Raw genomic sequence first — 14,603 nt, forward strand, 5'->3', positions numbered from 1 at the left:
ACTTCACGCAGAGAGTGGCCGGAGAGAATGGAGTTTGAACCTTGGCCTTCAGAGCCAAGTGGCTCTGGGAGAGCAGGAGAGGAACAGCTAGGAACTGGAAGAGCAGAGGAAGAGAGAGCCGATGGGAAGTACAGCCACCTGGGGGTGCCACAGAGTGGGGCGGAAGGGACTGTGGCCAGGATGGAAACGCCGTAACCAGGGGATGAGAGAGGGGGCCGAGATCGGGAAGAAAGATGCAGAAAGATGTGGATATTTAGGACAGTCAGAAAGGTTGGGCGGAGAGAGCAACAGGAGGGGAAACAGGTCGCAGAGTGGGGCAGGACTGGCGTGAGGGAGGAAACAGTGAGGGAAGAAAAAGATGGACACAGAGAAAGAAATAGGGAGACAGATAAACCTAATGAAATGTAAAGATGTAGCTGTGCAGGTACAAGGGAGAAACAGGGTCCAGATGGGTGGTGAGTTCTTTGGATGTGGACAATTAAGTCGTGATATATTGATTTCTGGCTTTAAAGTCTAATAAATGTAAATTTTGTTTGTTTGACTTACATAGACAAGGATCAGAATTGAAAAACTGGCTGTAAGTTTTGTGAATTTTGTAATTATTTGAATCATAAGATGACTTCCATATTCAGTTCCTATTCAGCCCTGGGGCAGTGACTTGACTCAGACAGTTGTCCTTCACCCCCTTACATTTCTTGTCAGGGAGTAGAGGACTGGGTAAGAAAAAACCGTCAGCACACGGTACCTCTTGAAAGGAAGAAGCCCTTCGGGTGACCTTTTCAGAATTCATTTCCACCTGATTCTGTTCAGTCAATTCAGAACTTCTCCGAAATGTGTCCCCTCTGGGCCTCAGGGAGCCCACTCGTAACATAGAGATGAGAGACTAGACCAGAAATTCTCAGTCTGAGCAACACTTAACCCCTGAATTTCATTGGTGAAATTGGGTGTGTGTCTGTGTGTGGCAGTTCTTTTTCTTTGAGTATATATTTATTGCAAAGGTAATATCAAGCCTATGTAAGAATACAGACAAAAAGAAGAAAATGGAAATCATTTCTAATCCCACTCAAAAAAGATGGCATTAACCTTTTAGTATATATCATTATAGTCTTATTTTATGGATAAAGTTTTTTTGTTGTTGTTGTTTTTTTGCGGTACACGGGCCTCTCACTGTTGTGGCCTCTCCTGTTGCGGAGCACAGGCTCCGGACACACAGGCTCAGCGGCCGTGGCTCACGGGCCCAGCCGCTCCGCGGCACGTGGGATCCTCCTGGACCAGGGCACGAACCCATGTCCCCTGCATGGGCACGCGGACTCTCAACCACTGCGCCACCAGGGAAGCCCTGGATAAAGTTTTAATAAAAAGTATAAGTAGCACTTTTTATTTGGAGTATAGTTTCTTTACATTGCTTTACTGTTGTATTCTGATGTACAGCAAAGTGAATCAGCCATCTGTATACATATCCCCTCTTTTTTGGATTTCCTTCCCATTTGGGTCACCACAGAGCATTGAGAACATACTGTATAGCCTTCCCTGTGCTATACAGTATGTTCTCATTAGTTATATATTTTATACATCGTAATGTGTATATGTCAATCTGAATCTCCCATCATCCCTCCCCACCTCCCACCCCCACCCACTGTGTGTGGCAATTATTTTTGAAGAGAGTGTCTAGTTGTATTTAGAAATCTAAATGGGTCACAGTCATCCCAGAATGTAAAAGTAAAACCCTAGAAAGGAGACAAGAACATAGGCTCAGAGTTAAAGTGACCATAGTGAGATGTATTTCTCTGCAGAAAGTTTAAATTTGAAGAGAGTTTAGTCAGTCCTGGCACTCATATCTCCACTGGCTGTTATTTGTCTTTATGACAAAGTCCAGTCTCCTCACTGTGTCTACACAGCCCTGCATCATGCTCAGGGCCTTGCCGGTGTCTCCAGCCTCATCTTGGAAAGTGACCGTTTCCTCATGGTTCACTCTGCCCCGCACACATTCACCTTTTTTCTGTTCCCAAACCCCAACACGTTTTCTGTCTCAGATCTTAGTTCCTGTTCTTACCGTTGGCCTTTAAGTCACCATGGCTCAGGCCCTTTGTCCTCCACATCTTACTTCAGAGATGTGTCCCCTTCCCCTTCCTCCAACAACCTCTGAAATTACCCAGGTTTTACTGCCTCTGTATCAGTCACCCTCAACAGAAATGTACTTGTGTATTGATTATTTTTAGTCTTTCGTGCTTAACCTCCATTGAAGGACACAGTGTTCATCATCTTCCTAGGGTCACTGCAACACCTCACTCTGGGGATGTTTTCAAGGCTAGGATTATTGATTGGGCTGAGTACACCTCAGGAAATATCAAGGTGCCAGGGCAGGTAATGAGGATGGTTCTCACACTTGTTTTGGACATTTCCACTCTAATTGATCCTTACCTTATGTGTCTGTTTAATTACTCAAGAGCAAAAAGATGTAGGGAGGCCTAAAAAGTCCTGTACAGCTGGTGTCCTCAAGCAGTGGGTGATGTGTTCCCATGTTTAGTGTGCTGTGTCAGTGCTCTGCCATAGCCCCCAGGTGTTCCAGGCTGTGCACATCAGGTGACCAGTCGCCACCTTGGACAGGAGCCTTGCCTTCCGGCAGGTCATCTGCTCAGAGTCCAGGATAGTGGTTTCACTGTGCTAAGCGGGGGCAGAAGTCTGGAGCCTAATGGGGCATGAAGGAGGCCTCCCTCAAAGAGCTAGGGTATCTTTTAATTACCTGTGAGTGGGTAGAACAGGAGTCAAGAAACTTGGGAACTGTCTGCTTTGAGCCTCCGTAAATGAACTCAAATGCCTTTCTAACTGGACTTGATGACGTTCCCAATTGTTGGTCAGTTTTCCCAGGATGGCCGACTTCTTGACCTTCATAATGAATGGCCAGTGTCCTTTGGGTGGCAGCTTGCGTGTATTCCTGTTGCGATGGCTTTGCTGAGAGGTCCTTTTGTCCTTTAGCCCTGTTTGCCCATGAGTGCATGGAGGAGAGGCAGGACAGTTGGGAAGCTGGAGGGGAGCCTGTAGGGGTCTTCAGGAGGGATGTGGCAGCCAGTGTGGGCTTCAAGGTGAGCCAAGTGAATGGTGTGGGCACCTGTCCCTTGTGGGGTCAAGGCATCTGGAGAACTATTTGAAAGGGATGTCTTAATTGTGGTTAGAGAACCTTGAGGTGGTATGTGTAGTTCTGGGCTTCATTACACGAACTGAATTGCCATAAAGTCCTAGCTCAGGTTCCCTGGGACATAGATGCTGAGACTGAGGATTGCATGCATTGGTTGCATTGAATAACTCATGGTCACACCTGAGTAGGAATGAAGGCAGTGGATTTAGAAAGACAAACGTTTTCCTCCTATGCTCTTAGAGATAAGACCAGTGTGGGCCAAGGTGAGCCAAGTGAATGGTGTGGGCACCTGTCCCTTGTGGGGTCAAGGCATCTGGAGAACTATTTGAAAGGGATGTCTTAATTGTGGTTAGAGAACCTTGAGGTGGTATGTGTAGTTCTGGGCTTCATTACACGAACTGAATTGCCATAAAGTCCTAGCTCAGGTTCCCTGGGACATAGATGCTGAGACTGAGGATTGCATGCATTGGTTGCATTGAATAACTCATGGTCACACCTGAGTAGGAATGAAGGCAGTGGATTTAGAAAGACAAACGTTTTCCTCCTATGCTCTTAGAGATAAGACCTGAGCTGTGCGAACAGCACTCTCTGGGTACAGGTGGGATGGACACCATGGTCCTGAGGGAATGGATCTATAGGGTGCCCCACAGAATCCACTCTATACATTGACTCATGTTGGGTCTTTTGAGAGTGGGAGAATCATCGTGCAACCCTTAAAGTGATACACAGAAAATTTTAGAGATCATTTTGTAGGTTACCTTTGGTATTTTTGAGCATTTTATTGTGTAAGTGAAGACCATTTCAGATGCACTTTGAAAGATACAGTGGAGAATTTGGGCCATTTCATTGGGAGAGGTTGTGGTCTGACTGTGGCGTGTGCATTATTGCATGTGTCTCTTTTTTAATTAGTAGGTTTTGGAGATGACAGTGTTTGACCTGGAATCATTGTAAGTGAAAATACGGTATCTTAGGTTTAGTGGGTCCTTGGGTGTCTTCACATGTAATTTTTGTGATAATTATTACAGTGTATATATCTGCCAAATAATCACATTGTATATCTTATATGTACACCATGTTTATTCATCAACTATACATTAATAGAGCTTGGGTAAAAAAGAATGTGGGAGGTGTGCTGGGCTCACCCCCTCTAGGAGGTGTTCCACCCAGACGTCACATTGATTTGAGGAAGGCATCTTCATATATCCCCTTCATATAACAAGAGGGTTGCTTTCCAGTAGTATGGATGGGGCCCAACATCAGTAATCCTTTAAGTGACCCAGGATGTTCCAATCCAGATCCCTCACTGAGCATTGTGACTCTGAGTCCCCCCGTTTCTGAGGGCTGAGGGTGAGGGCTCTGCTCTGCGTGGGGATGGATCAGGGCTGGTCTGTGACCCGAAGGGGATCGTCGGGTCCAGCTGAGGTGCCCACTGCTGCTGGGTACGTGAGGGCCTCACCAGGAGGGGAGCCTGATCTGAAGAAAGGGTGGAAAACTCCCTTGTTGGTCTGTGTGTGGGAGTTACTGTCCTGAGCCCCTCCTGGGACAGTGGGCAGCAGAGAACCATCTGTTCCACATGCTGAGGTCTTCTCTGTGTGTGTGGCTGTGACTCAGGAAGGGGGTGTGTTGATTCTCAGCATTAAACAGCATGTTTTCAACTCTCAGGGTAGACCTCTAAAGAGTCCTGTTGTCTAACAAAGAAGCCCTTAAGAGAAGGAAAAGAAAAGGAATCAGGAATGGCTCTTTCTGAGGTAAAGTCATATTCTCAGTAGATTCTTCAGTCTTTCCTTTCTGAAGTGCCCTCAATTGGACTTGCTAATCTTGTCTCACTCTGAGGTATCCTTCCTGACACCTGTACATTCACCTTTATCTAGTGCCTTCCCTCAGTCCCTGTCATGTCCACTTAGATTTCATCTCCCCTGAGGTTCCAGTGGACATTGTCTTAGGTAGGGCTTCACACCTATAGATTGTGGATGGGGTCTCAGTGCTATTGGGCAGCAGGTATTGTTAAAGGGCTTCGTCTGAATGCACTGTCCGCTCTCTGTAAATTCCGTGACCCATCCTGTTCGTGGAATCATCTGAATATGCACAATACTTGGTAAATTCTGGAAAACTGAACAATAACAAGAAATTTGTTCTGATTTTTTTTTATAATACACTAGAAGCTAAATGAGTGAGTCACTGACTTCAAAATCTCAATGATTGGAAAATGGAATGGTAAGTTCAGAAAGAGACATCAGTGATAGAGGGTGTTTTATTCCATCATGATTTTAAACTGTGAAATCAACAAAATTCTCCGCATTCTTTAAGTCACTTTCTTCCCCTCCGTTTCTCAGGGGTTGTCTTTACACTCTGTTGATTGCCTTTTTCATGACAGAAGTTTTTCTGTTTTATGCAAGTAAGGTTCCTACTTTCTTCTTTTGCTGGTAGATATCCAGTTTCCCAGCAGCATGTTACTGAGACTGTCCTTTTTCTATTGTGTAGTCTTACCACCCTTGTGAGTACATTTTACACACATGCCAAGGATCATTTGTGAGCATTCTGTTCTATTCCTTTGCTTTATGTGTCTGTGTTCATGCCAGTACCACACCATCTTGATTAATTTGTATGTAATGTTTTGATATTCCAAAAGGGCCTTCTCCATCTCCCTCCTGTTTCAAGAGTATTTTGGCCATTTTGGGTCCTTTGAGATTCTCTTAGCATGTTTTTTTACCATGTTTTTTTGTATTACTGCAAAGCATGTTTTTTTCTGTCACTGCAAATATTGCCATTGGAATTTTGACAGGGATTCTGTTATATCTATAGAACACTTTGGGACTGTGGTCATTTTAAGAGTATTAAGTCTTCCAGTGCATGCGTACAGGATATCTTTCTATTTGTGTGTATCTCCTTGGATTACTTTTAACAAGTTTTGTAGTTTTCAGTGTACAAGTGTTTTACCTCCTTGGCTAATTTATTCCTAAGTATTCTGTACTTTTTAATGCTGTAGTTAATGGGATTGTTTTCTTAATTTTTTTTGACATTTTTCATTCCATATAGAAATCTGTCTGATTTTTGCATGTTAATTTTTTTTTTTTTTTTTTTGCGGTATGCAGACCTCTCACTGTTATGGCCTCTCCCGTTGCGGAGCACAGGCTCCGGATGTGCAGGCTCAGCGGCCATGGCTTACGGGCCCAGCTGCTCCACGGCATGTGGGATCTTCCCGGATTGGGGCACGAACCCGTGTCCCCTGCATCGGCAGGCGGACTCTCAACCACTGCGCCACCAGGGAAGCTGCATGTTAATTTTTTTATCCAACTTTTCTAAAAAATTTTTTTGGCATAGTTGGGTTTTTTTTTTTTTAATTAATTAATTTTTGGCTGCGTTGGGTCTTTGTTGCTTTGTGCAGGCTTTCTCTAGTTGCGGTGAGCGGGGGCTACTCTTCCTTGCAGTGCTTGGGCTTCTCACTGTGATGGCTTCTCTTGTTACGGAGCATGGGCTCTAGAGTGTGCAGTCTTCAGTAGTGTGGCACATGGGCTCAGTAGTTGTGGCTCGCAGGGTCTAGAGCACAGGCTCAGTAGTTGTGGCACATGGGCTTAGTTGCTCCGGGGTGTGTGAGATCTTCCCGGACCAGGGCTCAAACCCATGTCCCCTGCATTGGCAGGCGGATTCTTAACCACTGCGCCATCAGGGAAGTCCCGACATAGTTGTTTTCTTGTAGTATCTTTGTGGTTTGTCCGTATAAAACTTGTTGCCCACAAAAAAAGATAATTCTTTTTTAGTTTGAGTATCTTTGATTTCTTTTTCCATTTAATGGCTTTGGTAGGATTTTCAGTACTTTGTTGAGTAGTAGTGAGTGTGCATAGCATAGAATGTGCATGCTTGCCTTCCTCCTGATGTGAGAGGAAAACCTTTTAGTCTTTGACTGTAGAGTATAATGTTAGCTGTGTTCTTTTCATATTTGGTGTTTATTATGTCGAGATAGTTTACTGTTTCTGGTTTGTTAAGGGTTTATATCTTGAAAGGTTGCTGCATTTTGTTAAGTGGGTTATTTCTGCATCAATTGAGATGATCATATGTGGTTTTTTCCTTTATTCTGTCAACGTGTTATATCACATTAATTGATTTTTCTATGTTGAGTCAACCTTGCCTTATAGGAATAAAATGTACTTGGTGTTGATTTGAATACATTTTCATGTGCTGTTGAATTTGATTTTGTAGTATTTTGTTAAGGATTTTGCATCGGTATGTGCGGGTGATATTGGTTTTGTAGTTTTCTTTTCTTGCATCTTTTTCTGTCTTTGGTATCAGAGTTAAGCAGGCTCCATAGAAGGAATTTACTAGTGTTCCCTCTGAGACTATTCAAGAAGATTTTAGCAGGATTAGAGGTAATTCTTCTGTACATGTTTGGTACAATTCAGTAGTGAGGCTATCTTGTCCTGGGTTTTTCCTTGTTTGAGATTTTTGATTATCGCTTGAATCTCCCAGTTATAATTCTATTCAAAGTTTTTATTTTGTAATGATTAGACCTGGTTAGGTTTGACGTTTGTAAGAATTTACCTGTATCTTCTAGATTATGTAATTTGTGGGCATTATTGTTCATAGTTCTCCCTTATCTTCCTTTAAAAAACGTTTCTGTGACATCAGTTGCAATCTGTTTCCTGCCTAGCTTTAAAACACCAACTCTTGGTTGATTTTTATTTTGTTTTCCTACATTCTGTTTCATTTATCTCTCATCTAGTCATTCTTCTCTGTTTCTTCCTAGTAACTTTCTGTTTAGTTTTTTTTTTTCTCCTTCCTTGTAGTGAATAGATTCCTGATTTGTGTTCTCTTTTTTGTTGTAGATGTTTAGCAGTGTAGACTTCGCTTTTTGTACTGCTCGACTGTATAATTTTAGTATGTTGTGTTGTTAATTTCATTTAGATATTTTAAAAGTTTCCTTGTCTTCTTTCAAGTATTGGTTTAAAAATGAATTGTTTAATTTCTACGTTTTTGAAGTTTTTCTGTTTCCCTTCTGCTGGCTTTTTGAAGTTTGGTTTCGTTATGTTTGGAGAAATACTTTTTACGATCTGAGTCTTCTTGAATTTGCTAAGATTTGCTTTGTGGCCTAACGTGTAGTCTGTGATGGAGAATGTTTCATGTGTGCTTGAGAAGCATGTGTTTTCTGCTTTGGTTGGATGGGGTGATCTCTGTGGTCTTGTGAGTCTATAGTGTTGTTCAGGTGCTCTGTTTCCTTTTGGTCTTCTCTTTGCTTCCATTGGTACTTAACACTGGGGTATTGAGGGGAACTCTGTTAGGTGTTTAAATATTTATAATTGTTATATCTTGGAGAGTTACCCTTTTTTATGATAATATAATGTCCTTTCTGTCTTATGTCAATTTTTCTCTTTAATTCATTTTGTCTGATATTATGCAGTCATCGCTGCTATCTCTGGGATGTAATATCTTTTTCCATCCTCTCACTTTTAGCTTTTCTGTGTCCTTAGATTTGTGAATGTTAACAGTTTTAACTCTCTGACATGCTGTTTCTGTGTCTTGCGCTTGCTTTCTGTTTTCCTCCTGTTACTTCCTCTAGTGGTCCCTGCTCGGCCACACCGCACAGTGGTGAAAGTCAGGAGCCCTGGCAAGCCCCCTTCACTCCACTGTAATGTCAGTGGGAATGCACTGAGTATTTCCCTCTTTTTTTTTTTCTCAAATTTTATTGACGTATAGTTGATTTACAGTGTCGTGTTAATTTCTGCTCTACAGCAAAGTGACTCAGTTATACATATATATTCTTTTTTATATTCTTTTTCATTATGTTTTATCATAGGATATTGAATTTAGTTCCCTGTGCTCTACAGCAGGACCCTGTAGTTTCTCCATCCTATATGTACTAGTTTGCATCTGCTGATCCCAAACTTGCAATCCTCTCCCCACCACGGTCCTGCAACCACAAGTCTGTTCTCTGTGAGTCTATTTCTGTTTCGTAAATGTGTTCATTTGTGTCATATTTTAGATTCCACATATAAGTGATAACATGGTATTTGTCCTTTTTTTTTTTTTTTTTTGCTGTACGTGGGCCTCCCACTGTTGTGGCCTCTCCTGTTGTGGAGCACAGGCTCAGCGGCCACGGCTCACGGGCCCAGCTGCTCCGCGGCATGTGGGATCTTCCTGGACCAGAGCACAACCCCGTGTCCCCTGCATCGGCAGGCAGACTCTCAACCACTGTGCCACCAGGGAAGCCCCGGTATTTGTCTTTTTACTTACTTCACTTAGTATGATAATCTCTAGGTCCATCCATGTTGCTGCAAATGACATTCTTTCATTCTTTTTTATGGCTGAGTAATATTCCATTGTATGTATATATGTGTGTGTGTGTGTGTGTGTGTGTGTGTACCACATTTTCTTTATCCATTCATTTTTCAGTGGACATTTAGGTTCTTTCCATGTCTTGAATTTTGTAAATAATGATCATATGAACATAGGGGGTCATGTATCTTTTGAATTATAGTTTTGTTTGGATATATGCCCAGGAGTGGAATTGCTGGAACATATGGCAACTCCATTTTTAATTTATTGAGGAACATCCACACTGGTTTCCATAATGGCTGCATCAATTTATATTCCCATCAACAGTGTAAGAGCTTAACTTCTCTCCGAATGTTTCCTTCTGATCATCATGTTTGGTGAAATGTTCTTGCTTAATTGCAATATATTTTTCCTGTTTTTTTAATGGTTTTTAATTTTCCAGTAAGTTTTTAACTTTACTATTGCGATAATTTTTTTCTGAATCTGTTAAATTAATGTATAATAGTAATAACTTTTCTAATTTTGAATCTGTATTTTTTTATATATATAAATTTATTTATATATTTATTTATTTTTGGCTGCATTGGGTCTTCGTTGCTGCGCGTGGGCTTTCTCTAGTCATGGCGAGCGGGGGCTACTCTTTGTTGCTGTGCGTGGGCTTCTCATCATGGTGGCTTCTCTTGGTGTGGAGCACGGGCTGTAGGCGTGTGGGCTTCAGTAGTTGTGGCATGCGGGCTCAGTAGTTGTGGCTCGCGGGCTCTAGAGCACAGGCTCAGTAGTTGTGGTGCACTGGCCTAGTTGCTCTGCGGCATGTGGGGTCTTCCTGGACCAGGGCTCAAACCCGTGTCCCTTGCATTGACAGGCGGATTCTTAACCACTGCACCACCAGGGAAGCCCCTGAATCAGTGTTTTATTAGTGGAATACACAAATAAACTCTTTTACACTTGGTGAAATGTGTTTTTCTTTCAGGGTCAGTTGACATTGAATGATGTGGTCATCGAATTCTCTCAGGAGGAGTGGGAATGCCTGGACCCTGCTCAGAGGGCCTTGTACAGGGACGTGATGTTGGAGACCTACAGGAACCTGATCTTTGTGGGTGAGGATAACTTCCCTCCAGATGTTAGGAGGGTATCTTTGCATTTACCCTTATTTGGCTTTTGGAATCCCATGCCTTGCTTAACTGAACTCAATGCCCTGATGTCTCAGACCACAGGAGTTTAAATGTGCCATTTCTCTAGATGGTCTGCCCACTTCATGATACACCAGGAGTTTTTTCTAGTGCTTAAGTATTTAAAACACCCAACTGGAAACTTTTAAAATAAAGGGGTCTCTTGCTCTCTCATCTCTCCTTTTGGACTTGATTCTCTTGAATGCTCAGTTTTCAGTCCATATAGATCAGAGCTGATGCCTCCAGACTCCAGTCCCTGGGCCTTTCTGGATTACACCCCCACCTGATATTTTTTAGAAGATCTAATTATAAGATGGGAAAACACTGCTTGCTGTTTCATTCCATCTGGCACCTCAGAACCTGCATGGAGCTTTCTCAAGCCCTGTCTGCTTGTTTAGATCTGTCGGCCATTTCTTCTGTTCTGACTTTGCCACACCCATCAGGGATGCGTGTGATAGGGAGGCGCATTAGGTCTTCTGTTATTGTAACTTATGGAAACTCTAAAGACGGTGGACAGAGACATCCTCGTTTTAATCCCCAGTCCTACATGGGGAGAACATATGAATCTTTCTGGCTTTATCTTGGAATCTATGGGTTGAGCTCATGATTCCATGTCAAGGACCCGTAATATCTGAACCCCGTATCTTATATTTTTTTCCTTTCTTATTGCTCTACTTAGTCAGGAAATATATATTCTTTCTGATTTAATATTCTCCTAAGTTTGCATGAGTTTGCCTTTGAAAGTTGCTTTTGAAAGACATGCTTCTAGGGACTGAAATTTTTCTCTCGTTTCTTGCCTTGATAATGTACCTGTAGTTAATGGACAACTTCTGGTGTATACTGTGGAATGGGTTTGCTGTGTAACAGAAAATTTTTGATGGAGAATACTTTTCCTCATATGTTGTAAGACCCTGGTAAGTCTTTGCAGTTCTTTTTCTGGTTTTGAGGAATATCACCAAGACATGTCTCAAAGGCACTGTGACAGTGTTGTTCACATGTAATAATTACCATTGTTTGAGCCTCAAGAAATGGTATAGGAATTTCTCCTAGGGATAACATTGTCCAAGTTCACATTCTCGTGTTAGACTATTGACTCAACTGTCATGCCATATTTTTTGTTGCCTGTGTGTGCTGTTGTTCATTATACCGTCACAGCTAATTTTGAAGCGTCTTAATGAGACAGACAGTTTGTGGAGTGATACTTTATCAATGGTGAGCTATCATTTTTTTGTTTACAGCACTGCTGCTTTCATTTTGTACATTTCTATGGGTAACAAGTGGTCTTGATTTTATTAATTTTATCATCAGGTCTATGTATTTGATGTTACTATTAGTGTTTTTGTTTTCTATTTTCCATGTGAGTGTTTGATTGGGGAAGAGCCCCCTCATGGTGGAATTTTTTTGTATAGAAATACATTGATTTTTGCATGTTAATTAAATGTCTGGTAATTTATTATTTCTAGCAGGGTTTTTTGTTTTTTTCCAGAATCTTCAGGATTTCTACAAATTAGATCATATTGGTTTTAAACAGATAATTTTGTTTCCTTTTTATATTTGGATACCTTTTATCTCTTTTTTCCCCTACTTGTTCTTGCTCCTACTAGGATTTCCAGGAATAAGTTTTTAGAAATAAGAGCAAGTGTCCTTGTCCTGTTTCTGATCTTAGAGGGAAATGCTTTCATTCTTTCACCATTGAGCATAATGTTAGCTGTGTGCTGTCAATACATGTCCTTTATTGTGTTGAGGTAGCTTTTTAAAACTTTTTTGGTTTATTGAGTATTTTTATCATGAAAGGCTGTTGACTTTTTTCACATGCTTTGCCAGCATCGATTGAGACCATCATGTAGGTTTTTTTTTATATTCTCTTTTTTGTATACATTTATTTACTTTATTTATTTATTTTTGGCTGTGTGGGTCTTCATTGGTGTGTGCAGGCTTTTTCTAGTTGCGGCAAGCGGGGGCTACTTTTCATTGCGGTGCACGGGCTTCTCATTGCGGTGACTTCTCTTGTTGCGGATCACGGGCTCTAGGCGTGTGAGCTTCAGTAGTTGTGGCACTCGGGCTCAGTAGTTGTGGCTCATGAGCTCTAGAGCACAGACTCCGTAGTTGTGGTTCACAGGCTTAGTTGCTCCATGGCACATGGGATCTTCCTGGACCAGGGATCAAACCCTTGTCCCCTGCATTGGCAGGCGGAGTGTTAACCACTCTGCCACCAGAGAAGTCCTTTTTTCATTCTCTTAATGTATTGTTTTACACTGAATGTTTTCATATGTTGAAGCATCTTGATATTTCAAGAATATATTCTCTTTTTTTATGGTATCTAATCCTTTTAATTTGGTGTTGAGTTTAGCTTACCATTGTTGTATTGATGCTTTTTGCATGATTATTCATTATAGAGATTTTAGTCTGTGTTTTTTTTTTAATGTCTTTCTGCCACTGGTATTAGAGTAATTCTCGTGGCATAGAGTTTGCAACTGTTCCTTTCTCTGTGTTTCTTTGGGGGCAGAGTTTAGGAAGAGTACTCTTAACTGTTTGGAAATGTTGTCTAGAATTCTGCAGTGAATGTATCTGGCCTTTCTTGTTGAATGGTTTTTGATTAGTGATTCCATCTTTTTTCCAGTTACTGGTTCATACAGATTTTAATTTCTTCTCTGGTTTGCATTGATAGGTTGTTATTTTTCTAAGAATTTATTTACTTCTTCTAGTTTATCCAATACTTAGCAATAGAATTGTCTTAATATTTTGTTCTAATTTTCTTGATTGTTGTCGAATCAGTTGTAATGTCCTCTCTTTCATTTCTGATTTCAGTAATTTGAGTCTTTACTCTTTTTGGTAGTTATTCTAGATGTAGGTAAGAACCAAGTTGTGAGTTTGTGATTTTATGTAGTTTTTATTCTCTATTTCATTGATTTGTAATCTAATGCTTTTTACATCTGCTAGTTTTGGCATATTTTCTACTTCTAAATCATTTATTTTTTAAGTTTCTTGAAATTTATTTACTTGGTAAACCACGACCTTTTTTGTCTACTTATTTGTATTTTCTCTTTCCCAATTTATTGAAATTTAATTAACATATATCATTTTATCAGTTTAAGGTGTACAGGGTAATGATTTGATCCAGTTGTATTGCAAAATAATTACCTTGGTAGGTCACTTAATACATTCATCTGTGACATAATTACAGTTTTTTATGTGTGGTGAGAACATTTAAGGTCTACCATCTTATCAACTTTTAGGCATATAGTATAGTATTGATAATTATAATTACCATGCTGTACATTAAATATGTAGAAATCTTTCAACTTAAAATGGTAAATTTACTCCTTTGACGAATATCTTCCCATTCTACTAACCCCTAACCTTTGGTAGTCACTATGCTACTCTATGTGGCTCTTAGTTTGGCCCTTTTTTTTTGATATGTTTTACACATAAGTGAGATTATTGAGTATTATTCTTTCTCTGTGGATTATTTTACTGAGTCTGTACCCTTGTTATCCATCTGTATTGTTAAAAATAGTAGGAATTTTTTCTTCTTTATGGGTAAATGATATTACATTCTGTATATCTCACAGGGTTTTTCCCCATTCATCTGTTGGACCCTTAGGTTGTTTTGATGCCTGGGCTATTGTGATTACTGCTCTGATAAATGTGGGAGTGCAGGTATCTTCTAAGACAGTGATTTCATTTTTTTCGATATATTGCCAACACTGTAATTGCTGCATTATATGATAGTTTTGTTCTTTTTAAAATATATTGAGGAACTTTTATAGTTTTTGATTTCTTTATATCTGTATGTTTGTGTATAGCATAAACTCATTCATCTGTTTTTGATGGCCTTCTTCTGGCTTTTCCTTCAAATTTCAGCTAAGAACATTCTTGTACATCTTATGGAATATTATGTGTGCTCTTTATGAATATATGCATGGAAATGGGACTTATGGAATATTCAGTTTATGCCTTACATAGGAAACAGTGTGATAGATGTAAACCTGCTTTGTTTCTATAATACTTCATTTTCTCTGTTTTTAAAT

The 14,603-nt window shown here is 40.6% G+C and overlaps 1 protein-coding gene across 1 annotated transcript in view; it reads left to right on the forward strand.

Moving 5' to 3' along the window:
- Nucleotides 1-4,857: 4,857 nt before the first annotated feature.
- LOC103087916 (zinc finger protein 845) overlaps nt 4,858-14,603 on the forward strand; it is a gene marked incomplete at its 3' end in the record, with an annotated part of 44,845 nt that continues 35,099 nt past the window's right edge. The window contains exons 1-2 of the mRNA XM_007455902.1: nt 4,858-4,884; nt 10,374-10,500. Coding sequence (XP_007455964.1) covers nt 4,870-4,884; nt 10,374-10,500 — 142 coding nt within the window. The remainder of the gene's footprint in view (nt 4,885-10,373; nt 10,501-14,603) is intronic.

The sequence above is a fragment of the Lipotes vexillifer genome, unplaced genomic scaffold (assembly GCF_000442215.2).
Source record: "Lipotes vexillifer unplaced genomic scaffold, Lipotes_vexillifer_v1.1 scaffold1665, whole genome shotgun sequence".
In the NCBI taxonomy this organism is placed as follows: Eukaryota; Metazoa; Chordata; class Mammalia; order Artiodactyla; family Lipotidae; genus Lipotes; species Lipotes vexillifer.